The sequence below is a fragment of the Lichenostomus cassidix genome, chromosome 1Aa (assembly GCF_008360975.1).
Source record: "Lichenostomus cassidix isolate B80296 chromosome 1Aa, HeHo_3.0, whole genome shotgun sequence".
NCBI lineage: Eukaryota > Metazoa > Chordata > Aves > Passeriformes > Meliphagidae > Lichenostomus > Lichenostomus cassidix.
Window position 1 is genome coordinate 20,979,783 of NC_139480.1, and position 25,162 is coordinate 21,004,944.

At 39.8% G+C, this 25,162-nt stretch overlaps 1 protein-coding gene across 1 annotated transcript; it reads right to left on the reverse strand.

Moving 5' to 3' along the window:
* Window positions 1–9,637: 9,637 nt before the first annotated feature.
* LOC146443288 (hyaluronidase-1-like) lies at window positions 9,638–16,143 on the reverse strand. The gene is made up of 3 exons (XM_085042026.1): window positions 15,226–16,143; window positions 11,231–11,320; window positions 9,638–10,110 (listed from the first exon to the last, which is right to left on the reverse strand). Exons 1-3 carry the CDS (start codon window positions 16,141–16,143, stop codon window positions 9,682–9,684), a joined length of 1,437 nt encoding a protein of 478 aa, XP_084898152.1. The 3' UTR covers window positions 9,638–9,681.
* Between the last annotated feature and the right edge of the window lie 9,019 nt (window positions 16,144–25,162).

Sequence of the window (25,162 nt, forward strand, 5' to 3'; positions counted from 1 at the left end):
GTCCCCTCAGGCAGGACTAGGGTGTAATTAGCCCTCGGGTTTGCTTCATGCTGAATATACTGATTTGCTGCCATAAAGTCCTCTGAGCTGGCACTTGGCAAAGACAGTATCAGCAAGCTGAAGAAAATAATGATAATAAAAATCAGTAGCAGCAACAACATAAGAACAATAATATCATTATAGGTTGTGGAAGACTGCAAGGGAGTGTCAGACCACCCTGCCCCCTCAGACAAGCTTTTCCTGGGAACTTAGCACAGAAAGATATTTGTAGTTGCTCTATTGTTAAGGAGTAAACAGTTACTCTTTTGTATTCAATGTGATGGCAAATCAAATTGATCTCTGACTTCTGATTTTATTCCATTCAATGCATTTAACCACCACACAAACACATACATGCTCCATCTGAGAGCAGTCTCTGAAGTCACTTGTTTGCAACATACAGGAAGGATGTGCCCAAGCTCTGCTCAATATTTTTCTCTTTCCCCTGGCTTTTCAAACTTGTTTCCAGTTGTGTAGGATTGCTAAAAATTTATCCTTCCCTTTTTGCTAGGTATTTCTTTCTCTTGTACCTATCACAGTCGACAAAGCCCAGAGTATCCTTTTTGCTAACTAGATCTTCCTTTGTCAAGGGCAACACAGAGGCAGCCCATCTTGGTGTCCAGTGGGCAGGGAAAATGCAGAGTGGACAGCAATTCCCAATAGAGAGAAAGTAGAAGCTGTATGTCTTTTTTGTCTGCAGCAAAATACTCTAGCTAAGACTAACCAAAAGCAGCTTTTAAAAAGCAGCTCTGAATGAAGTGACATAGAGAGAAATACTTCAACAAGAACAAAAGAGACTGCTGAAAAAAAATAGCTGGCTAAATTATAAGAAAATGCCGACGCATTCATAAGTTGATATAAACTATTCTGTATCTCTTTCTCCTAATTAATCTAGAATTCAGGAATGCATTTTCAAGCTTTGTCATCTATCTTGCAAAAGAAAACCTGCTCCAGTGATGTTACAGTATTTATATAAAGGGATTAGAAACATTACAAATTATGAATGAAGACAATGATATTTTCTCCTCTCTACAACAATATGGCATTGACGCAGCACAACCTTGACGGGCTTAAACCAGGCTATCTCAACAGGCAAGCCAGTTGCAAAATACTCTTATCAAAGACATGCATGTTTTTTGAAAGAAGAATTTTCACACCCGAAGAGAGCCAATAAAACCCCTGGATTTTTACAAAATAATCCTTTTGTTGACTTTTTATCAGCAAAGCCAAAGTTGATACACTCAGAAGTCTGATGATGGAATGAGGTTTTTTCCAGCTGAAGTCATGCTGTCAGCAGTGAATCTTGTTTTCTGTGCTGGACCCAGATTTGGTGGCAATGTGTTGGGGGCTGGTGACAGAGGGGACAACCTCGAGAGCCAAAGAGCTTGCAGCAGCCTCAGGGAGGGGGCTATGGCAGGATGCATTGCTGCTGTCTCTGCCTCTCCTCACATGGATGGGGACCTGTTAGATGAAGGCAACATTTAGTGATTTGCCTCACTGAGATTCATCAGAGTATCTCTGTTATGTTAGTAAATACAAGGATATACAGCACAACAGATAATAAAAATTGAGACAAAAATAATAATTATAAAAATGGATAATGCATAATAAAAATGGACCTCATCTCACAATTATCTGCCTGGCCCAGTAACATTGATGGCTGATTACAGCCGAGATTCAAACTCTTTTAGTACAGTCCTTCCCCAATCCTGATGAAAGTGCTAGAAAACCTGAGCAGCATTAACTGGTGAGGGACATTTCAAAATTAGGGCAGGGCCTCCTCAAAATGCTACAAACTAAGGTATGAATCTGGTGCAACAAAGCTATTTCCCTAGCACTGTAAGGAATGAGTTGAATAATGAATCAAAAGTTAAAATGCTGAATTACTGGAAGGCAATTTTTGTAGCAAAATTTAACTTATTATGACTTCTGTGGGACTTGTGGACACAGGAGATAACATTTTAGGAGACAAGGTACCACTCTGGGGTCACCAGGACAATGATCTGCCCTCTATCATCGCGGCTCCTTTTGCCACCATAGTGAATTTTCTTGTTATTCACATGAGAATACATGCATTCTGGTGGCCTGCTAGACAGCTGGACTTCTGAATCTTAAAAATGTCCCCCACTTCATGCTGCACAAATGTCTCTCATCTGTAGGCAATTACACCTGACAGTGGTCCAGCCTGAGAGATTAGACTTATGCTTAGTCCTAGCAAGAGGCAGATGGTTTGATGGATTGATTTAATGGCCCACTGAAACATCCATAAAAGCAGTCCTTATGCTTAGCTTGTACTTTTCTCATGCTCTTGATGCCAGTAACTGGGTCATTTTCTGGCATACACTGAAATAATCACAAAGCTTCTTTGGCCCATGTCCAGCCGTGCAAGTTTCTCAGTGGTCAATAACACAGTTTTCCACATGTTTTAAGCCCAAAGGTGTTCTAGAACCTGCCTTTTCCAAAGGTGGTAGCCTTTACACTAGGAGCTATATTTTGCATGCTTACACTGTAGAATCAGCATGGTGGTCTGAGTCCTAGAACAGTCTGAGTGAGCTGCATTGCTACTACGTTGTCTTCAGGGGGTATAGCTTATTAAAAAATTATATGGATCACACCATGTGCATAGCAAGATGTTTCACATTCTTTGAGGGTACATCAGCCTCAAGACGTGAAGACTGTGTTCAGGAGAGGGCTTCAACTGGCTGCCAGGATGCCCAGGTTTCCTGCCACACTGCTCATTTACCTGTGGTTCAAAGTATCCACGCTGCAAAGAGTGACAGATGGGGCATGTGCTTTGAGGACCTCAGTCAAGCAGAGACAGCCACCTAACTTCAGGCTGCATTAGAAAAAATGTTGGAGCCCATTTTAAAGTGTCAGGACTGCTTGGGCTCTCCCTCTGCCTCTCTTACTCCTCATAGCATTTTAAATTGTGCAGAATTGGTTCTTTTGAGAAGCAGCTTGCCTCTCTGCCCACTTTCCTGATGCAATTGTAAGGCAAATCCTAATTGAAAACTAAATCAGTGATCCTTAATGTTCCGAGCATGTTCTTCTCATAGAAATTAAACAGGAGGTTAGCCCTGTGAAATACAAAGGAGCTGACTCTGTTCCCACCAACCTCCTTGGGAGTCCAGCAGAGTTACTCTGTATTGGCAGTAGGGTAAGATCAGCCCCCAAACTGAGCAGAACAAGCACCCACACACTCAGTGGAGTGATTACAGCTTGCACCCAGCACCAGCAGATAAGGGTGACATTCCTCTCTTCCTACTCCTACAGAATAACTGTAACACAACAACTACAAAAAAAAGCATTAGATTTTTTTCATCCCCACCAGCTGAGCATTAGATTAGAGCTCAATGTTAGTGTTGCAGAAAATACAACAATTCAGTGTTGCCAGTCCAAGGGATTATTGCAATTATTTTAAGCCGGGGGTCGTGTAAACCTCTGTAAGCCTCATGTATGGATGGAGACTTTGAACAAACCTAATGAGCCTCTCTCAGTGGCCATGGCCCTGTGTGCCTTTCCATCTAGCTCTTGTCAGCTGTCACAGGACCTGCTGCCTCACTGGAAGGAGCACAGAGGGGATATTTTGAGGAACTGCTACTGACAGTCCTTACAGCAGCTGGTGGGTGCTGGGAACTTATGGACTAATGCCAGTCTAAAAGGAAAATTCCAAGGGTGAACAAAGCAAACATGAATATTTCATGCCTGCTTTTCAGCTATTCCAAGTCAACAGTGATAAAACATCTTACAGCAGATGAGGTTATACCCCCTTAAGAGTGGAGAAATCAAAACAAAATTAAAATAGGAGATTGCATTCTGGTGAAGTTAATGTAAAAAGTGAGGTATTATTGGCATACTAGCATCTTCAGTGAAATCAGGTTGGACGATTATTGGTTTTTAATCCAAGTATGCTCAGACCTGAGTATTGCTGCTGAGATATGAATACAACTCCTAAATTGAGGTGCATCAGTACCTGAATTCCTATGGAGGCCCAGGGAGATCTTGTCTCATTGCTTCTTACTTCTACAGTTAGAAAAAATGTCCAAATTCCCCACAATTGTAAGGTAAGGAGCACCTTCAGCAGAGGAAAAAACTAAATGCTTTTAGTTCTACCATGGACACTCAGCATTGGGAGGAACAATACAAGAAATGCTCTTGATAATCTGCTGTCTAATTGACTGACAAGGTTATTACTACCATGGAAACAAACATAATTTTTCCAAAATTGCGCACAAATATAAGACTTCTTGACTGTCTGAGATGAAAAAGCAGGACTGATGTTCTGGGCTGCTTTGTTTTCACAGATATTGGAGAACACCTTAAATAAAAGCAAGGAAAGTTCTTGCTGTAATGGAAAAATGATAAAGGATCTCTGTCTCTCTCTGAGAAAACATGCTGCCAGTGTGCTAAAATACCACCCTAGTCAAAAAATAAATAAAATTTTTGAAGAGGCCGAATTTAATGTTGAAATAAGTGAAGTTTAAAATACTGTTGTTTTAAATTATAGAAGTCTGCTTATTTTTAGCTTGTTAGATGCTGTTAGCTTCCTGTATAAAAGGGGTTACATAATAGACATAATCTGCACGGCAGCACAGTCCATACATGCCAGGCTAGAAGGTTATGCAACTGCTCCAAGCTTGCTCCTGCCAGGCAGAAAACAAAGCCTCACACCCCTCAGAACTGTTGGGCTGCTTCTGAATCAAACTCACAGACACATGCCTAACAGTATGAGCATGCATACTCTCATTTACATGTGCACATAGGTATGTATGGATATCAACACCCATGCACATATTCCCTGTTCTCATTACAGCTTCATTGAATCAGAAAATGCTACCATGGAATTACTCTGTTGACATTCAACAAGGGATAATCTGGTATATTGTAACTATTCAAAGCAGCAAATTTAGCTTTCAAAGTTATATCACACTTAATTTGGGAAGCCACCAAAGGAGTTCTCCCCTCTTTCCTAATGGGATCCCTAGCTGCTCCTTACTGCCTCTTGCTATGGTGTGTGGAAGGCACACGGTGCCATGGCTGAGTAAGAACAACTCAGGAGCTTTAAATTCATTAAGCAATATGCAACAGCATTGTTTTTCCTTAAATTTTTAGAAGGAACAAACTTCTCATATCTGAGAAGTTGCAAGTTCCCAGTTAGCATCACCCTTCAAAGTGTCCAGAACTATCATTTCCAACTTATTTTTAGAGTAACCTGTGTTTGCAAACACTCCAACCATCTGAGTCTGGCCCAGATTGACAGGAAATTACTTTTCCTGAAAGTAAAAAAAAAGGGAAGTGTGGCTGCCAGAGTGTTAGGCATATCAAAGTTTCTTCAGCAAAAAACTTTCATATGTATCCTTATTGTGCATGATGTGCAAATTTAATTCATTATCTACAACAAATGGTTTCAGTGCAAAACTGATGTAATTTTTAAGTAATTTTTTTTTATCTTAGTAAGGAGTTTTAAAGAATATTTGTACACAAGAATGTATTTATGAACTGGTCTGAGATTTCATTCTGTTGGTTTTGTTCATTAGCTGTTAGCTCAGTTTTAAACAACCATATCATTCCCATTTTCACAAAGCCGCTGACCCCAGCCAAGAACACTGCATTTGCAAAAAGCTGATGAAACACAAAATGCCATGTGATTATGTTCACCCAGGAAGGCTTTCTCATCTCTTTTCTACCTATTTTATTAAGTGCAACACCCAGATGTGGTGAGAAAGGAAAAGGAAATGAGCAAAATATTTCCCCAAATTTCAAAGTTTTTGACTGCTAAATTGGAAAACATGATAAAAGTTGAAAGCCTGTCAGTCTGTTGGTATTGTTTATCGTTAACTAATTAGAGGACTCTACAGGTCAGAATTTGGGAAGAACTGGGGTCTGGATCCATGATCATCTTGAAGTATAAGTGGTCGAGATAAAATAAATCAAACCCTTATTTCTGTTGTCTCTGGAAATCAATATGTATTTCCTAGGATCAAATATGATTTAAGAACTGGTTCCAGCTAAGGACATCATCGTAAAGGTTCTCTGTTCATTCAAACTCTCCCTTCTCCAAAAAAAGTTGTACTACAGATACAAACTAGATCATGTCTCTCCAAAGACTGGACCATACAACCTGTAGTAAGTTGAATCAATTAGTTCATAGTTTAATTTTAGGAGTAGTATTAATTTATGGGTAACTGAAGGTAGGAAAATTGCTTGTTATCAAGGTTTTGACTGTATTTCATGTTTCTCCATGTGGTGCATCCAAAGTGGTGCATCCAAAGTGGTGCATCCAAAGTAGTGCATCCAAGGTGGTCTTGCCCAGCATCAGTTTCCAGCCAACCTGGCATGATCCCACCCTGGACTGTCCCTGGAAAAAGGCACCGATGCAGCACCACACAGTGACCCTCTCCTGGTCAGTGACCTGTCTGTGGAGCTAAGGAACCCAGCACATCCTGACTTTGGCACTGGCTGGTGTAGTTGGTTATCCCACACAGGAGCACTCAAGACATGAGAGATCTGACATTCGTCTGGGCAATTTCTGCCTGTCCTCAGTCAGCAGCAGAGCTACCTTCTGCACTGCCTCTTCCAGGGACATTGTCTTGTGGTAAATGTTGTTTTCTCTACAAAAGAAAGGGCTCTAACTTGGTGAAATAGGAAAGAAATTGTAAAATTGCATTCACTTAGATACTTGATTCCTTCAATACTTATTAAGAAGCCCAAAGCCAATTCTGATTTCGCTCTTCTACCTAAAACAAGCTAGTAGTGCAGATGTAGTTCTTCACAGAAATATGTGACCCAAATTCAAAAACCTTTATGTCCAGATAGATACCACAGACACTCATACACTCTTGTGTGTGAAACCATAACCTAGGCTAAAGAGGAACCATTGGATGAATATTGACCTAACATAAACTGGCAGAGCCTTATGTACTTGTACAAGTCTCTACCAGTGTTTCCTAATGTAGAATATACACCACAGACTGAATCAGGAACATACATACTTCACCCAAAGCATTTGTTCAGTTTGAATACCAGAACTTTAGCTGACAATGACCCTATGTCAGCTTAGTTGAATTTATGCTACCCAAATAAATTGTCTATTTAAGTCTCAACATCATTTATTCTTATATGCATACGTAAATAATGAGAACACATTACAATGTGACACAATATTTTATGAACACATTTCAGTGACACAGTGAATAAGCATTGCAACATTTTCACTTCAGCTCCACAGGACAGCATTACATAAAACTGGAGCATCCAGTTTAAATACAGACCGACACTGGTGACAGGTATTTAGCAAAACTGGGCTAATAGTTTCTATGCTCTCAAGATACTAAAGTATGAGTAAGTTCCCTTGAAATTTAGCAAAATATTTTATATGGTGAAAACCATAATTTCAATCTAAAGTCTTAGCTCTTAATAGCTGACAATTTTTCTAAATTTCAATTTTAATCCTTTCCCCCATCAAAATAAGGAAACTTTTTACCTTCACTTTTGCTGTCATCCATTGCTGTTACACATTACAAAGCAAAAGGTCAGTGGCAAAGCTCTCCTGGAGCTTCTCAGCACATGACATTACAGAGTGACTCACTGTAGTCCCTAGGTCACTCAGTCTCTACCCAACTGAAGTCAATTCCGTTTCAGTGTCTAGGTTTAAAGGCAGCCTTAGCATACACTGCAGGTCTGTTGAGAGCTGGATCTTTGGCTCCAGTGAATCTGACCATCACAATTCCCAACAGCTGTGAATCTGGTCCAGGCAAAGAAAACATAGTTTTTGTTATGGGGGATTACCACGAAGAAATGTTCAGAAATAAGGAGATTACATAGAAAACAGCAGATTATAATTTATAGAGACATGTTAATGTTTAAAGTAATTTAGGACAATCTTGACAAGGAGGCCTGGATAAGAGCCAGATTCAGACCTCCTCACACAGTTGAGGATCTTCTCCATAGAGCCTTGCTGATTTTAATCAAAATGCTACAGGAATGGGGCATTGTGTAATGGGAGCAATGTAGTCAGGCCACAGATAACCAATACAGACTCTAGTAAGGGCAAAAAAAATATGTGGGTTTCTTATTAATGTTTGTGTCCATGATCTAGAACAATGCTCAGTTCAATGCATCATACAAAAACCTCAAAAGAAAAATCATTTTAGTAAGTCAGAGTGGTATAGGGGATTTCTTGGGCTTGTCTTCAATTCAGTGAAGGCATCCATTGTTTGTTACACTGAAAGGCTATGTTGAAGACAGATAGGTCTTTGATGAAATACATTTGTTCACACGTGAACGTGAACCAATGAATAACTGCAAATGGACACGGCAGAGCCTGACAGAACAGTGTGTTATGGATGCTAAATTAACCAGTAATCAGGAGTTCATTAAGCTATACCACCTTCAGAGAGGTCCCCATCTGAAGCCAAAGGCTGCAAGCCAAAGTATTTCAATGAATAGAGTTCTTCATTTTCTCCTGGCCTGCTGAGGGAAACACACTGACAGTAGGATCTGTCAGCCTGATCTCGTTTCCCACTCACTGACCAGCCAGCAGAAAGCAAAGACCTGCAGCAGCTCCAAAGGCACCAGGGATGTCAGGCAGCAAGGCAGCCTCCTTCCCAAGGGGTTGGGGTGAGCAAAGAAGTGATTTCCTATGTCCTTCCCAGGCAGAAGTGCTGCTGGGTGCCAGCTGCCAGCACTACTCTCAGAGCTCAGAAGCCTCTCACCTAAAAGCAATTGCAGAGATGTTCAGTCAGTGTCTTTGAAACTGGTGGCACAACACTGACACTGGAAATACCAATGCCCCTAGAAGTAACATGAATCAAATTAGGCCTTGGAATACTGAAATATAAATTTTTTTAAGTGTGTGTTGATTTTCTATGCTCTTCACATTGCTCATGTAGAAGCAGTAGGATCAGTGGATGTGGCTCCAGGCACAGTGCAGCTGCTCACACAATGTGCCACTTGATTTCAGCAGGAGATGCAGAGACCAGTTCTCAGTCCCTGGTCCACAAGACTCTCCTCATCACCATGTCAAATCACCCAGCCCTGAAACAAAGAGGTTCTGTGTTCTTTTATTTAAAACTTTTTCGCGGTTAAATCTTTGTACAAGTTCATTCAACTTTTTTACTCAGGTAAAACTTCCTCTGCCCCAACAAAATCTTTATCTGTTGAACACGAGTGAAACACAAGCTAGGAGTAAAGGAGCAGGTAAAAAAATATTTTAAAATTTTTAATGTCTAAAGAAGTTCCAGAAGTGGTAGATTACTAAAACAGAATAAAATTATTTAATCAAAAATGCCTTTTCCCTTTGTGTCGCTGTTGAACCGCTAGCAGAGAAAAAGACCCGGATTCTCAGCGTGGCAAGAAAAGAGAGCTTTATTATTTTGATTCCAGCTTATATAGATTTTTCAGAGGTCACCCAGATTGGTCAGTCAGAAACCTCCCCCTAGGCCTGATTGGCCAGGCCTGAACTGTCCAAATCTCGAGACACTGTTTTTAATAACATCCAAATTTTATCTTTGTTTATAAAACACAGGAGAAAATTCTCATGGGAAAGACCTGTGCTAGCCACACCTTTGCAATAAAAATTTGCTAAGAAGCAGAACTCTTAGAGGCACCATTTTTTATTTCTTTGCATTGCCGTAGAAGACCTTAGTGTGCAGAACAAAGCAGAAGAAGCTGCATGGCTCCTAAGAGGAAGACAAAAAGGTTTTGTTTTCTTGATCTACTAAACACTACGTGAACCCAGTGCTGCAATAGCGTGTGGTCAGGCAATTCACAAAATATTCCTGTCCAGCCCTGGTAACACTGACAAACGAATCTCTGCTTCATGACCTCAATACTCTCCAGGCTGGGTTCACCAGTCACCTGGAACCTGGGGCCCTTCCCTGAGTGATGGTCATGGATCTTAAAATCAGTGGGTGACAAATGAAGGTAAGCAGAGGAGTCGCTGTTTTTGCGGATACATCTTCCATTCTTCTTGCACAAGACTTTGCTACAGAGTTTGGCTGCTGAGGTCACATTAATGACGTAATGTCCTAAAGGTCCATCAATGTACCTTTTCACAGTTAAGCAGCTCTCCTGTAAATAATAACAAACCATGACACATTTCTCAGTATCTAAAGCTCTGTCCAAGTTTATTAAACCTAAAAAGATGCTAGTACTAAACTTGCTAAAGTATTTGGCTAAAGTAATCCATTGAGATAATTCTTGGATTTACATACTGCAGTGATCTATTGGGTTTAAATGAGTTTATTTCCACGGGTAAGATTAGAAAATTGACCTCTACTGTATTTTCTATTAGAGTGCCTGGTAGGAGCATACAGTATGAGACTAGAGAGGAGTCCCAGGAAGCAGAGGGTTCATATGGTAATCTGAGACAAACTGGTTCCTTAAGGAGAGATTTCTGGTAACTGCTGACTAGGAGAAGTGCGTGGGACTAGCAGGTTTTAAAGCACATATTAAGCCACCACTCTGGACCTATCTCTCCAATACCTTTAGTTTACCAGGAGCCACACAATTTTCATAAACCAGCACAGAAGTTGTTGCTGTTGCAGATAGAAAATTCCAGTTCAGATTTCCTGCTTTGTCTGACCAAGTCAGTGGTGCTTTGCCAGAGACTTCAGGAGTAGGATAGCAGACTGCATGAAAAGCAGAGGGGGCAACAAAGCACAGCTCAGGTTTAGGAATAGGGGCTAGCCTGCCACACCTCCTGGGAAACCCCAGTGCTGCTTCCCATCTCCTCCATCACTTCAAGAAGGTATATTTGTGAAAGTCTGAAGAACCTGGGAAGACTAACTAGGGCTTTTCTTGTGACATAATCTTCCATGTATCATTTCAACATTAACCACCAGAGAAAATACCTCCAGACTCCATTCCTTCCCAGTCGATCTGTACAACTGCCATAGTTACAAAGTGGAACACTGTAAAACAAGCTGTGCTTATATTTGTATGGCATTTTTTTAAAATGTGTCTTTGTCCTCACCTGGAGTCATTATTCCACTGAGCTACATATGACCAGTCCAAAGCAATCAGCCTAACAAAAGCAGGGCACTAATGAGACCTGGAAGTTATCCTGAGCCATCATCCTCAGTTGTTGGCTGATGACATTGATAAAGGTAGATAGGTGCTGTGGAGGGTGTGGTGTCCGAGAAGAGGTATTGAGGTGATTCCTAAGAACTGATAAACTGATATGACCTACCTTTGAGCTGGCATATTGCATACTGCCCCAGAGAACAACTCCAGCTGCTCCCAAAGCTGCGCTTTCCCCAATGGTATTGACAAGATCCCTCTGAAAAAGAAGGCCAAATCCACACATGAGGAAAACAAAGATACAAAAGTAAATGTAAAAAAGCACTGGGATATGGGCATTGTATTTTTTTTTCCCCAGAGGCAACATTGGTCCTGTGGCATATTCTTCACAATAAAATCACTGTTTAGTTTATAAAGCTCCTCTGTATCTCTCCAAAGGTTTGCATAGGTGGTATTCATCAGTGTGCCTACTGGATAACAAATCCTTACAGTTTATTCACAAGCATTCCTCCAACCAAACTGCTGCAGTAAGAATTGAGTGATCTGTTTTATCTAGCAGTCTTTGAATGATAATCAAACCTACATAGGCAACATTTTTTGGCAAGTGATGATAAGCATGCTCACACATCACTGGATCACCTTTACGGTGTCTAACTGCAGTTGATAGGCTTTAGGCAGGGGTCTAACTCATGCTGCTTTAGCCATGCCAACAGAGTTACAGGGCTGCTGTTTCTACCAGCATGAATGCCATTAGTCCAGGAAACATATCTCTGAAAAATGAACCTCTCTCCCTGCTACAAGTGCCAAGAGATACATCCTGGTTTTGGGACTGAACCAAGGGCCCCTCCTCACAGAGCACAGCTTGGCATTGGTGGGGGCTCACTGGCATGGCTCTTCTGTGTGAGTGTAAGAAAAGCTTCACATGGAAGAAAACATGCCATTTTTCAAAAATTTAGATATTTTAAATACGAATATCCCAGCCTTTGTGTAGGTGAAGGATCCTAATTCATTCCTTATATAAGACATAGGTAACTGGTATTTTCAAAATGATTAACAAGTCAATGAAGCCTCTTCCTTTGTGATGTTCATTCTTGTTCAAGCTTTTGGGGATAGTGTGCTTGGACCTCAGTATCCTCAAGATCCTCAAGAGCCTAAGATCCTCAAGATCCTCGGATCCTCAAGACTAAGGTCCTGCAAACGGACAGCTGATTTGGCAGGGAGGAGGAGGTTCTAGTGTCTTTCAGTGTTTCTTGATATTTAGATCACCCAAGCCACTGCACTGGATGTTAAAAAAAATAGGATGTGAACCAAACCATTTCAGTTTTGGAGCTTGGGACGAAACAAGACAGTCAGTTCTAGTTACATGTTGAGGAAAGGAAAATAAGTACATCTGTCATATTTCCTTCAAATTTTGAAGAGCCTTGTCACAGACAAGAGTTTTCTATATTCAGCAATAGTAGTGCAAGCCTGGCATGGTCACAGGGAGTGGCCTCTGTGCACATGCACACCTGGTCATCAGAGAACATTGTCTGTAGAGGAACAACGGGATTGTTATCTATAATTAATCATTTGTCAGATGTCATCCTGCTTTATTAATGACTTCAGCCATCTAGTCAGGAAGCACAGATGCTACTGTGCTACTTCTCTCTCCCACACACTTAGTAGTGAATTTTCAAGGCAGAAAGTTTCTAAATACCCTACAGATGGCAAACTGCTTATACACATTTCTAACAAATGCAGAAACCTTTCATAATGATTTGGATCCCAATTCAGAATTTATTCAATTTCCAAGATAAAAAACAGGAATAATTTCTCAGACACCTTGTGCACAACTCACCTGAATTCCAGATGCAGTCAGGGTGAAAGGTACAGCACACACAGCTACAGCCTCTGTCTGGGACCTGGGCCTTTCATCTTTCTGAAGGTTTGATAGACCTCTGTCTCTCCCTCAGTGACTCTGACTCACAACCATTATTTTCTGTCTGACTCCACTGCTCTATTTCACATAAGCCCTATGTACAGATGGGCCTGCACACAAGCCTTGGGTGTGTCAGTAGTGTTTCTGTTGGAATAGAATGTACAGCTCTTGCACAGCTTCAGGCAGCAAGGCTGTGGTTTTCCTGGCCCAGTTCCTGACAGAGTAACTATCCCAACAGCCTACTCTCCCAATTTTTGTATGGCCATTTAGCCTGGATGTCAATGTTGCACACTGGTAGCTTTCCTTGTCACCTTCATGCACATTGTTTCTGAGCTTTAGAGGTTTCATGCCTTGTTTGTAATTTTGTGAGCATCACTTAAGGGCATGGCATGGGTCAAATGAGAGGCTGCAATCCAGTCTAAAATCTGAGCATACAAAACCACATTTAAAGTATCCTGGTGGCTCCAGGGCTATAAAAGAAAACAACATTATTTTCTGGATCATTCCTATATAGGTTTTTAAATGCAACCCTACAAGTTTCTGTCAGACCCCAAGCTGTTCTCACAGTGTATAGTCTGGACCCATGTTAAGCCCTGTCCCATGCTAAGTACCTGGCCCACGCTGTCTTTAATATAAAATATGTAGAGGAGCATAATCCAAGTATGTTTCTCTGGCCATGCAAAGATTTTTCCTGGCTGCAGAGTTGTAAAGCAATCTTTAAAGTATCCAAAAGTAAACGGCTACATGCAACTGAAAACATGCTGGTGAGTTAGAGGATGTAACCTGAGAGAGCATCACTCCGAATTATGACCATACTGTTCAGAAAATAGTGTAAAGTAAAATGATAATTATATACCACCACAGATTTTGAACTCACACATACCTGGTGACAGCATGCTAGTTTTCATAGCTTTCAGTAATATTCATGGTATTTTTATATTGATACATTTTATAAAAATGTATTATTACAGATTGCGTTTGAAGAATTATGTATTTCCTAGCCTGAGTTCTTCCGTGAAGGTGTTCTGGGTGACATCCTGCCTGTACCAACCCCAGTGACCCCTTGCCTTCAGGACCAGACTGCCTATCTGCCCACGATTTCTGAGTCAGCTAGGACCTGTGATTTCCACAGAGAAAACAGCTCCAGAGAGTTCCTGGTTGCTGAAAATGAGCCAGACCAAATTCATTATTAATTCTATGTACAATTTGCTTCCCAGGGGCAGCCTGAAACCTTTCTCAGGCTGTCAGGGATCTGCTGCACCTCCTCAGCTCCAGCTCCAGGCTGAAGCCTCCCACAGCCTGTGGTTCACTGGACTGAACTTTGCCTTTTCCCTTGCCACTTGTCTCCCTTTTTCTGTTCTGAGTCAAGGACTTGTCTCTGGCAGCAGTAGAAGCAATCTCTCTCTGTATGAGAGAGGCAGCACCTCCAGGTCCCCTTGGTCACCAAGGCATTACTTCCATGAGTTCCCTGCCCCAGATTTTCTTCCTTCTCATGGAATTGACAGAAACCAAAGATAAACTGTTGGCACTTGATACAACTGCTTCATATCCAGGAAGTCTGAGACTTGCACATATATAATTTACCATTAGTGCTGTGGCCACCGTATATTTATTGCACTTGATCATTGGTTCATGGTACATTGCATGACTAAAAACTTGGTTTCTTTGATAAAAGGACTCCACAGTTTAGCACTAAATGTTGTACATGAAGATGTTGTACTTTTGAAAAGGGAGATAGGGGCCAATGCTCATCATGCAGGAGTTACGAACTCCAGGCCAGATTACTTTACTTAACCAGTTTATTTCTGTACTGAATGAATTTACATTTGCACAAAGAAACAAAAAAGCCCTGAGGTTCCTTTCTCATGAAAGTTTATCTTTCCATTGCACTAATTAGTTTTAAACTTCACAAAATTTGTCAAGTTCATTTCACAAGCTGCCCTAAAGAATTAAAATATCAGAATTAATTACTTCCTTAAGGAAATTATGTCTATGTACTTTCTTTCTAAATTACCCTCATTAAAAATATACAATGTTATCTCACAGAGGTAGACCAAAGCACAGCTATATTGACTCTTGAAAGGCATAGAGTATTGTACTGTGACTACAGTATTTCCTCTCAGGGGGGCTGCCTTAAATATGAAAAACATATGAATAAATGCTTTTATACAGGAAAAGCTTTTAGAACACTTTTTTTCTAAGAGGCTATTTCTAATTTCTAAATTTCTAAAGAAGTCTGTGCTTACCTCTGTTAAAACATGAAAAGTATAGGCATAAAATGGTCTGGAGTAAACAAACACAGGCAAAACATAGTCTTTCCTAGCAATTGAGGCAACACGTATTGCCTCTTTAACCCGATAATGCACAAATTTTAGTGCATTTGGACTTGACTTCAGTATATAATCCAGATATATAGAAGGGTAGAGAGCAGTGCTTTCCTTCCACAGCCAGAGCAGGAGGTCATTGCGGAAAGACTCAATGGGGGGGCATTTCCCTGTGTAAGTTTGGGGATGTTCTTTGTAATCGTAATTGTAACAGTCTGGGTAAAGATAGTAACCCCACAAACCGTTTGGTCTCATGTGCTCAGCCAGAAGGATGGTGTTATTCATAAAACTCCTGCCAGCATTTTCAAATTCCTCTTTAGCCACTTTCCTAATTTTGTCTTCTGACCACCGAGGGTGCCGTCTCCTAACAATCTCAAGAGATTTATTTCTATAAATGCTTTTATTGCCCCAGTTCCTATCCCACTGGGGCCTCCAGTTTTCCCAGTCAATAACTGCAAGTCCTTGAAATTTCTTCATGGGTATGCAATAGTCAATGTCAGACTTTGCTTTACTAAGGTGTTTGATAAGACTTTCATTCTGGGGCACCCCTCCATTAACGGGATCTCCATTATCTGAGTAGTAGGGATAGTATCCCAAATGAGTGTGATAGAAGATTGTCACATTGGATCCACTCAAAGTCTCATTGATGTTGGATGCAATGTCAAAAACACCGAGGTCCAGGTCCACCTTGTAGCGCAGCCTGCACTGCTCGGTTGGCGCGTTCCAAACAACCATGAAAGGCTTGTGCAGAACCAGAGGGGCTCGTGCTGGTTTCGGCAGATGAGCATCAACCAGAGCGAGCAGAGCCATCACTGCCAGCTGTCTGACCCGAACATCCATGGCACGGTTTGTTTCTGGGAAATTGCTGTGATGTGCCCTTGAAAACAAAATCAAGAAAAGATGTTAGAAGGGCAGCATGGAGTCAGGTTTGGTGATAAGGGAATGTTTTTTGGTTTGCTTTGCTTTTGATAATGCTAAACTCAGCGCCAAGAGAGAAAAGTGCAAAACGGATCTTGTAAAAGTTAACGCCAATTTCAAATGCTTTGAAAAACTTTTTGATAGATTTCTCTGTCTGGAAACTTCAATTCCTTTGCACCCAGACCCCTCCCACAGTTGATTCAGACCTTTCCTTAACATTTATTTGCTCCCCCATGTCTACAAAACTGGATAATAAAGTAATAACCTAAAACAAGAGCATTAAAAAAGAATATGGTGCTCATTTGAAATTTCAGCTTCCAAACATGCTCTTCTTATTTTGAGACAGGGAGTGAAGGGCAGGACTGCAAGAAGCCACAATGGAGGATTACCCAGGAGCAAGCCCTCATTACCAAGCTAGAGAGTTATGCTCCATTGTCTCCTCACCCACTCTCTGAATGCTTGTTTTGTAGACCTAAATGTAGATTTAGCACTCAAGTTTTAAACTTTTGCTCATAATCCTTTAGATCCTATTAAGGATAACGTCCTTGAGTGAAATGGGCCATTGCCACCAAGCCAGTACTACTTAAAAGCCTGCCTGCTGAAAAAGGATGCCAGGTTATTTTCACTCCATTGATCTGCTGGAAGAAAATTTTATGTTTGCAACTGGTAAATTTTTCTCCATTTTCCTTCAGTTTTGCATAATCACGTAAGTAATGCCATGGGCTGAGAAAAACAAACAAACAAACAAAAAAGCAAGCCACAAAAAGTACCTTTCCCTTCCTGTTTTATACAAGCTGAGGAACACACCACAGTACTCTGCATTCCTTCTTTGATGCAGAAAACTATCTTACTGCATAGGTAAGTGATTTTTCATGTTTTAGACTGGATTGCTTTGCAATACATGTGCAAATCCATAATATAAACAGAGATTTTCTCAAAAAGTGATAGCTCAGATGAAATGGGAAGAGCCCAAGGAAAAAAGAAAGACCTTTAGTGAATTTCTGTGTAAAAAAAGATCTGTGAAAAGATCCCAGCTGCCTATTCTCACAACCCAAATGCTGGATTGTTCAGCCTTGTGTTATTATGTACATATAATTAGATCATTTTGTCAGATATTAATGACTAATACAGTACAGTTCTTGGCCAGATCTGAGAGCCGTAGACATTAGAACATTGCAGATAATAAATCATAACAGAGTTAGTTCAGGAGATAACATTGCAGGGTAATTTTAAGTTACATATTTTGAGTTCTTGGGCAATTCTTGTTACTGTCCCTGACAAGACTTTAAAAACAGAGTGGTTGAGGTTGGAAGGGACCTCTGGAGGTCACCTGGCCCACCCTAGAGCTGGTCACTCAGGACCATGTACAAAACACCAAAAGTGACAAAATTAAAATGTTTATCTCAGGAAATGTTAAATAATTCTCAAGGATTTTTGACTGGATCGACCAAATCTTTGAAAGTGGGAAGAAGGCCAGATATGTGCTCAATTCTAGACATGCAGATTTCTGCATCTGCAAGATGAATCCCACAAAAAAAGACAGAAATCTGTCTAACCTTTCTCAAGCTGCTTAGAAGTTAGAATCTGGTCAAGGGCAGCCATTTGGGATCCTCTAGTGAATACCTGATACCTCTGAAAGTTGCTGTAAATTCCTTATTTAAAACTACATGGAACTAGTCTCACAGCCATGCCTATTAATCAAAATAAGATGGTGAGTGCATAGATAACATGTCTACCTTTTAGATGGCTAAAGCATCTCATCACAATTAAAGCACTGCGTTTCATTACAAGCATCTCACTTTTCCTGCTACCTTCTATTCCACACGGGAGAATTACCATATAAACAATTCCTTAAAGGGGAGATAATTAGAGGGAAAAAATGGCCTTTGAAAAAGTTCCAATCTAGTTGCATTAGTCTGCCATTAGTTCTGTTATTTGCAAATGGGAATTTAATTACAGATACTTTTTATTTAAAAGTCTTCTGAAGGCAAGTGAAACAAGTTTTGAAAGAAACAGATAAGCCTATAGTTCTGAATGAGGAGAAAAAAAATTATCTGTTGTTTCACAAACGCACGAAGGAATCTCTAAACAAGAACAAAACATCTTTTATTACAATTTCTATTGCTCTATCTTTGCACTTAGTCCTTTTTTGCTCTCATGCATGGGCACTAATTGGACTGCTTTAATCCCAGTTTTTTAATGAGCACAGACAGTAATGATTCCTCCTTGGAGCTCATTATCAACTTTGATTCAAATTCTCTCTTTTTTTTCTTTTTTTCTTCAATGACACGTTATCATGGTCAGTTTAACTTCTCAAAGATGCAGATAGCTTTCTGTGGCACTACAGTGTTTTCAGAGCAGAATATGCTCTCAGAGTTTCTGCTCTATATTCTAAAAACAAAAATGAGTTCTTCACAAGTGAACTAAATGGGGCCAGATCACAAATCTGTTGAAGTTGATGAAGTTTGTTTTTTATTGTATTCAGAAATTCTGGATCACATTTTCACTGCAGAAAATAATGTCGTTTTCTATCTGTCTCAGTTTCTGTTATGCAGTTTAGGATGAAGCAGGTTATGGCTGGATTTCAATATATCCTTTAGTAAGTGTGAATTTTGCCATTTCTTGAATATGAAAAATCATTTCTGCACATTCCTTTCACAATTTTTGTAAAAAGAAACAAGAAAACATTTACTTTTCCCAAGCAACTGCTGTTAACTTAGTCCAACCTGTATTCAACTGTTTATTAGTCAGAATTCCACTATATTTTGATTTCCAAATAGTTGAAAACAACTGAACTAGACATCTTAATTGCACACTTTGATTCCAAAATATACTACTTAAAATTTGTAAAAATATAGACTCTCAGGCTAAAGAAACCTATTTGCACACCATGTGTTCCAATACAGACCAGTGGTGTTCTCTAGATGGACAGTTCTTTTCTGATGGTTTTTATTGATTATCCTAGCATTTTTTGCACTGCAACACATGACATTACAGCTGCTGCTTATTATGATTTTTATGTTGGTCATATAACCAAACAACACAACTTCATAACAGCCAGCAAATTCACCCTCTCATTTTATACTCATCCATGTGCTGACTTGAAGTATAGTCCATACAATTAGCTGTAACATAACTGGTTTAATCTGTAAAGTATGAATTATACTTCACATCTGTCATTGAACTCAACAAATACTTCAGAATTCAGAAACAAACTTTCAAAAAAAACCAAAACCTGTAGTTCCTATGGTAACAGCCACTTATGATTCCCTCATTAAGCAGTAGCTGATGAAAATAATTTAAAATCCAGAATAGGAAAGAGTGCAGCTCAATCACAGAGGAAAGGTGATTTTTCCAACAGAAAAGAGTCATGCTTTGTGATCTAAACCAGATTTACAACGTTTTTCCAAGTTTTTTTTCAGCCTCTCATATGTGCTACTGACGCCTGTCTTGCAACTGCTGAGTGTAGCTCTGCACTTTGTTTCATGGCAAAAATATACATTTTAACTAGTATGTCTCATTTCTGTAGGAAATAGTCTTCATTGGGAGAGAAATAAAATCTGATGACACTTAAAAAGGGAAATAACAAAACTGAATTGTTTGAATTCCACCAAGGAACATGTAAAATTGGGAGCTAGAAGAAGTATCTCTTTTTGAATGTAGGTGCAGAATGACATTTGGTGTAGAAGTCATTATTATGGCTAAGAAATATAGACATTTCAACTGTATTTAAGCTTTTCTTTTGCCACAAAATCACATTTCAAAGTCGCTTGCAAATAATTTGAAAAATCTTGTACATGGATACATTATTCTCTATGAGGTATGGTTTATACACATATAATATGCATTTACAAAGTGTTTATCTACACATGTATGCATATTTCTTTGTCTTCTCAGGGAATAAAGGAAAGGCCAAACCCATCCAGCCTGCCTCTGTCTTGGTCCCTCTCTGTTGTTATTTTCCCTGTTTCAAAATTATTCAAAAATCTTGCTTTTCCTCATTTTGTTGAATAATGGTTTCCATTAGTAAGCTGGTAAAAGGGACAGAGAATACCTTTGTCCAGCTCACCAGAAGTATTCCATCCTGAAACCTTCTGTGGTCCAAAAATGTAAAACTACATTAGAGAGAGATTAAGCATCCACTGTGTCCTCACAACTACCAGTTTTCAGTCTCTTGACTCACACAAATTTGTAATTCTTCAGTTACGTTTCTCAGATTAGATCCCGAGTTAAAAAGTGAACAGATGAACAATAACACCCTGAGGAGAAGGCCTTGCAGGTGTTCGTTGATGAGAAGCTCAACATGAGCCAGCAGCTTGTGCTTGCAGTCCAGAAAGCCAACCATACCTGGGCTGATGAAGAGAATAATGACCAGCAGTCCAGGACAGCTGATTCTGCCTCTCTACTCTGCCCTCCTGAGACCACATCTGGAATGCTGCATCCAGCTCCAGGACCCCCGATATAAGAAGGACATGGACTTGTTGCAGTGTGTCCAGAAGAGGGTTGTGAACATGCTCAGATGCTCAGAGCACCTCTCCTATAAAGACAGGCTGAGAGAGTTGGGGTTGTTCAGTCTGGAGAACAGAAGGCTCTGGGAAGACCTGGGAGCAACCTCCTGGCACCTAACGGGGGCCTACAAGAGAGATGGAGAGGGACTTTTTACAAGGGCATACAGGGACAGGACAAGGGAGAGTGGCTTCAAACTGAAAAAGGGTAATTTTGGATTAGATACAAGAAACAAATCCTTCACTATTAGGGTGGTGGAACAGGGGTTGTCCAGAGGAATTGTGGATTCCAAATCCCTGGAAATGTTCAAGGCCAAGTTGGATGTGTCTTTGAGCAATGTGTTTTAGTGGGTGGCATCCCTGCCCATGAAAGGGGGGCTTGGAACTGGATGATATTTAAGGTCTTTTCCAACCCAAACCCTTCTACAATTATGTGATTCTATGATTCTATGGCTCTTCCTCAAATATCAAAGTTCAGAAATGAACGTATTATCATATTACAGTTCACTTTCTATAGGTGAGCATAAATACCAGGTGGCAAAGCACAGAGTAGCCTACCTTTATTTTTGTGGAAAACATATGTAAGGGCATTCAAAGACCAAGGACAGGGGGATCCAGGCATATGCTATTGTATGCTATCACAGCTGACATTTTTGTGTACTGTGGATTATTCATGTAAAAGCAAATGGAAAGTGCCAGAGGACATTCTGTGGTGCATATCACAGATTTACAGTTAGTCATATTTGGGGTAGAGGTCTGCTTAGGCATTTCCTGTTTAGTTTTATTGCTTCTGTTATGTGCAGCTTGTGTCATGCCTTAAAACTGAGAGAACAGACTTCAAGGAACATAGGAATGGGAGGGAAAAGAATTGGTATTGAGAAGATATTGTTCTCATGAAGCCTGCAATTCTGCTATTTAAAATAAATATTTTAGTACTTCATATGTCCTGATCTATCCTCATCTACCTGTAATGCCTTTGTCTCTTGTTGTTAGAGGCCAGACACTTACATGTCCACACACATTGTTTCTTATGCCAAGTTGTTGCATTAGTACCAGCAAGACTGAGGGCTACTCAGCACAGTGAGAGAGGGAAAATAAAGATACAGGTCATGATTCCCAGTATTATTCTATTTAAAAGATTGTGCTGTCATTTTAAATCACTGCATATTATTGATGACACTTTGAACACCAGGAAAAGATAAAGTAATATGGTTTAAATCTGTCTGTGCAGTAGAGGGAGATTAAATATATATGTGCCACAAACAATTTTTCAATTGCTGAGGGATTGAGTAAAAGAAGTATTTTGTGAGTGGAAGAAGCCACATAACATCTGGAGTATTATACCATTTTATATATCAAATACATGATTTAGCTTGCACCTAACACAGGAAGCACTGATCTAATTTTTTTATGTAAAAGCCTGATGCATTGTTATTTTCAATTCCAGTCCATCTGCTTCTATTGCATTATAAACTGAAGACAAAGGTATTCTAGGGAAAAATATTCTGATATTTAAAATTGCAAAATTTATGTCAAAAGTATGAATTTTATATACAATTTAATTTTTTTTTCCATGCATGCAAAGAATAAAGGGGGAAAAATAAATTGGTGGGTTATACCTTTTAGATGAGCCATATTGATTGTCAGAGCTGTTAAAGCCTTAATTCCCTGAATAATTAAGACTAATGTCATCAGCATTGTTCCATACACTCCTCTAGCTCTGATCTTCAATGGATGAAAATTAAAGTGCCAACCACCAGCCTTCTGTAAAGAGGTTCTCACTTTTTTACAGATTTTCCTTCTAATTTTATAACTAAATACTCTTAACTGAAGACCGTGAACATTAATTGTCACTAATAGAATACATCCTACCTTCTGGTATGGAATTTTAATAGCTTATAAGAATGTATGAATGGGTAATACTGTACAATAAATAATACATGAGTTTACATTGTTGCAAATAATTTAAAATAGTTAGCTTCTTTCACACCATCTGCTAAATTCACACATTCATTTTCTGAAAGGTTTATTGTTATTAGAGGCACTTATAAGAGAGAAAATTAAGTCAAATTGATAACAGAGAGAATGCCTACAATCAGGCCTTGGCTTATTCCTGAGAAAATGCTCTAAGCTAAATTAACTTTTGCTCACATGAAGATAAATTATGCTTTCAGATAGTGTAATTCAAGAAAATTCAATTGAAATTAATTGAGGGGTGTAAATCTGGAAATATTCCAGTTGAATTTGTGGAGTTATTAAGCCATTATAATCTTGTGAGAGGATAAATGTGTCCCTTAGTTAGCTAAAAAATTGTAATATGTTGGCAAACTCTTAAAACATTTGTGCATTTCCACTGTAAATATCTGCTTGCAGTAAATAATTCCTATTCTTTGGATAGTACAAAAGGGAATATTACACTTTGGCGGCAGAAACTCAGGACAATTTGGAAAATATGCATAAAGCATTTGAGGTGAGATTAACTTTACACTTTATTTGCATGCCAATACACAGCTTGGTCTGTTGCCTACATTGTTTCAAATAAATGAATTTAAAATACCTCTATCTCTCCAAAAACCCAGCAAAATACATTGACACAAATCATTAATGAATAAAACTCATTTTCAAACAACAAACTGCATCTTTGTTTGGGCTCCTTTTGAGATTATTTTAAAATGCACTCTTTGTAGGTGTGACTGCCATTTTGAAACAATTCCCCTAGATGTTTTGCTTCTAATGAAAGTATTTTTTTATTATTCATATGGGATTAAATACACAAGCAGCATATGATTAGCTGCCCTCTGGGTGAGCAGTGTTGCAAGCACAGCCCAGTGCATTTAAGTACTAAATGGATAAATCAAATTCTAAAATATCCTTATAGTCAAAATATTTCTCTTTCTCTTTTTTTTAATGCGAGTTTTATTCACAAGCAGCATTTCAATACCAGTTTTCTAACTTAAAATTGCTGTTATACATTGGAGTGTTAAGCACCAAATAGCTATTTGACAGATAAAAATACAAACCAAGAAATACAATATAGTCCAGAATTGACATGATACAGAAAACAACACAGAAATCCTTCCTAACTGGTAGACTACAAGCAGAAGTGAAAACTTTGTCTTTACTGATTTTAATTGAATAAATAACATGGCACTTACCTCTATAAAATCAATGAATAGCAGAAAACTTTGCTGAAACAATTTACAACAGCTGATGTGTTTGTCCCGGGAATGTGCTCCTCCTAATGAGCGGGCTTTTAACTAATGAGAAACTGAGGGCATTTGAAGATGAGAGCAAAATTTTACCTAAACACTCTTAATGTAATTGCAAAATAAGTAAATAAATTAATTTTAAAACTTGATGTATTTCTTGTAAGCATCTGGGCTCTTTCTGTAATAATTTTGCACTGCCACTTTTATGACCTGATAAGGGATCAACCAGACTGGTGTTTGAGAGGAATTAAGTTGTGTTTTGAGAGTTATACACTCTGGACTCAGCAGCGACAGGCATTAGCAGAAGGGACATCTAGGTCACTGCGGCACGGGGAGAAGCAGGGATGCTGGCAAAACCAAGCAAACAAAATAGCTCAGGAAGAGTTATTTTAAAAACTGGCTGGATGGCTGGGTTCAAAGTTTGGTGGTGAATGGACTCAAATCCAGTTGGCAGCAGGTCACTAGTGGTTCACTATTGAGGCCAGTCCTTTTTAATGTCTTTATCAATAATATGGACAAGGTGATTGAGGGCACCCTCAGTTTGCAGATAATACCAAGTTGAGCACAAAGGAGAGCAGGAAGGCTCAGCAGGGGGATCTGGACAGGCTGGATTGATGGCCAAGGCCAACTGCATGAGGTTCAACAAGGTGAAATGCTGAGTCCTGCACTTGGGTCACAACAACCCCATGCAGAGCTGCAGGCTGGGGACAGAGTGGCTGGAAAGTGGCCCAGGGGGAAAAGGTCCTGGGGATGGTGGTTGAAAGAGGCTGAACATGAGCCAGGGTGTGCCCAGGCGGCCAAGAATGCTAAGGGCATCCTGGCCTAGATCAGCAATAGTGTGGCCAGCAGGACTAGGACAGTGATTGTCTTGTTGTACTCAGCACTGGTGAGGCTGCACCTCGAATCCTGTCTTCAGTTTTGGGCCACTCACTGCAAGAAACACATTGAAGGGCTGGAGCAAGTCCAGAGAAGGACAGCAAAACTGGTGAAGGATCTGGAGAAGAAGTCTCAGGAGGAGAGGCTGAGGGAACTGAGGTTGCTGAGCCTGGAGAAAAGGAAACTGAGCAGGGACCTTATTGCTCTCTACAGCTACCTGAAAAATTTCTTATGGAAAGGGTTGTCAAGCGCTAGAACAAGGTGCCTGGGGAAGTGGTTGAGGCACCATCCCTAGAGATATTTATAAGATATGTAGATGTGGCACTTTTGGACATGGTTTAGTGCTGGATT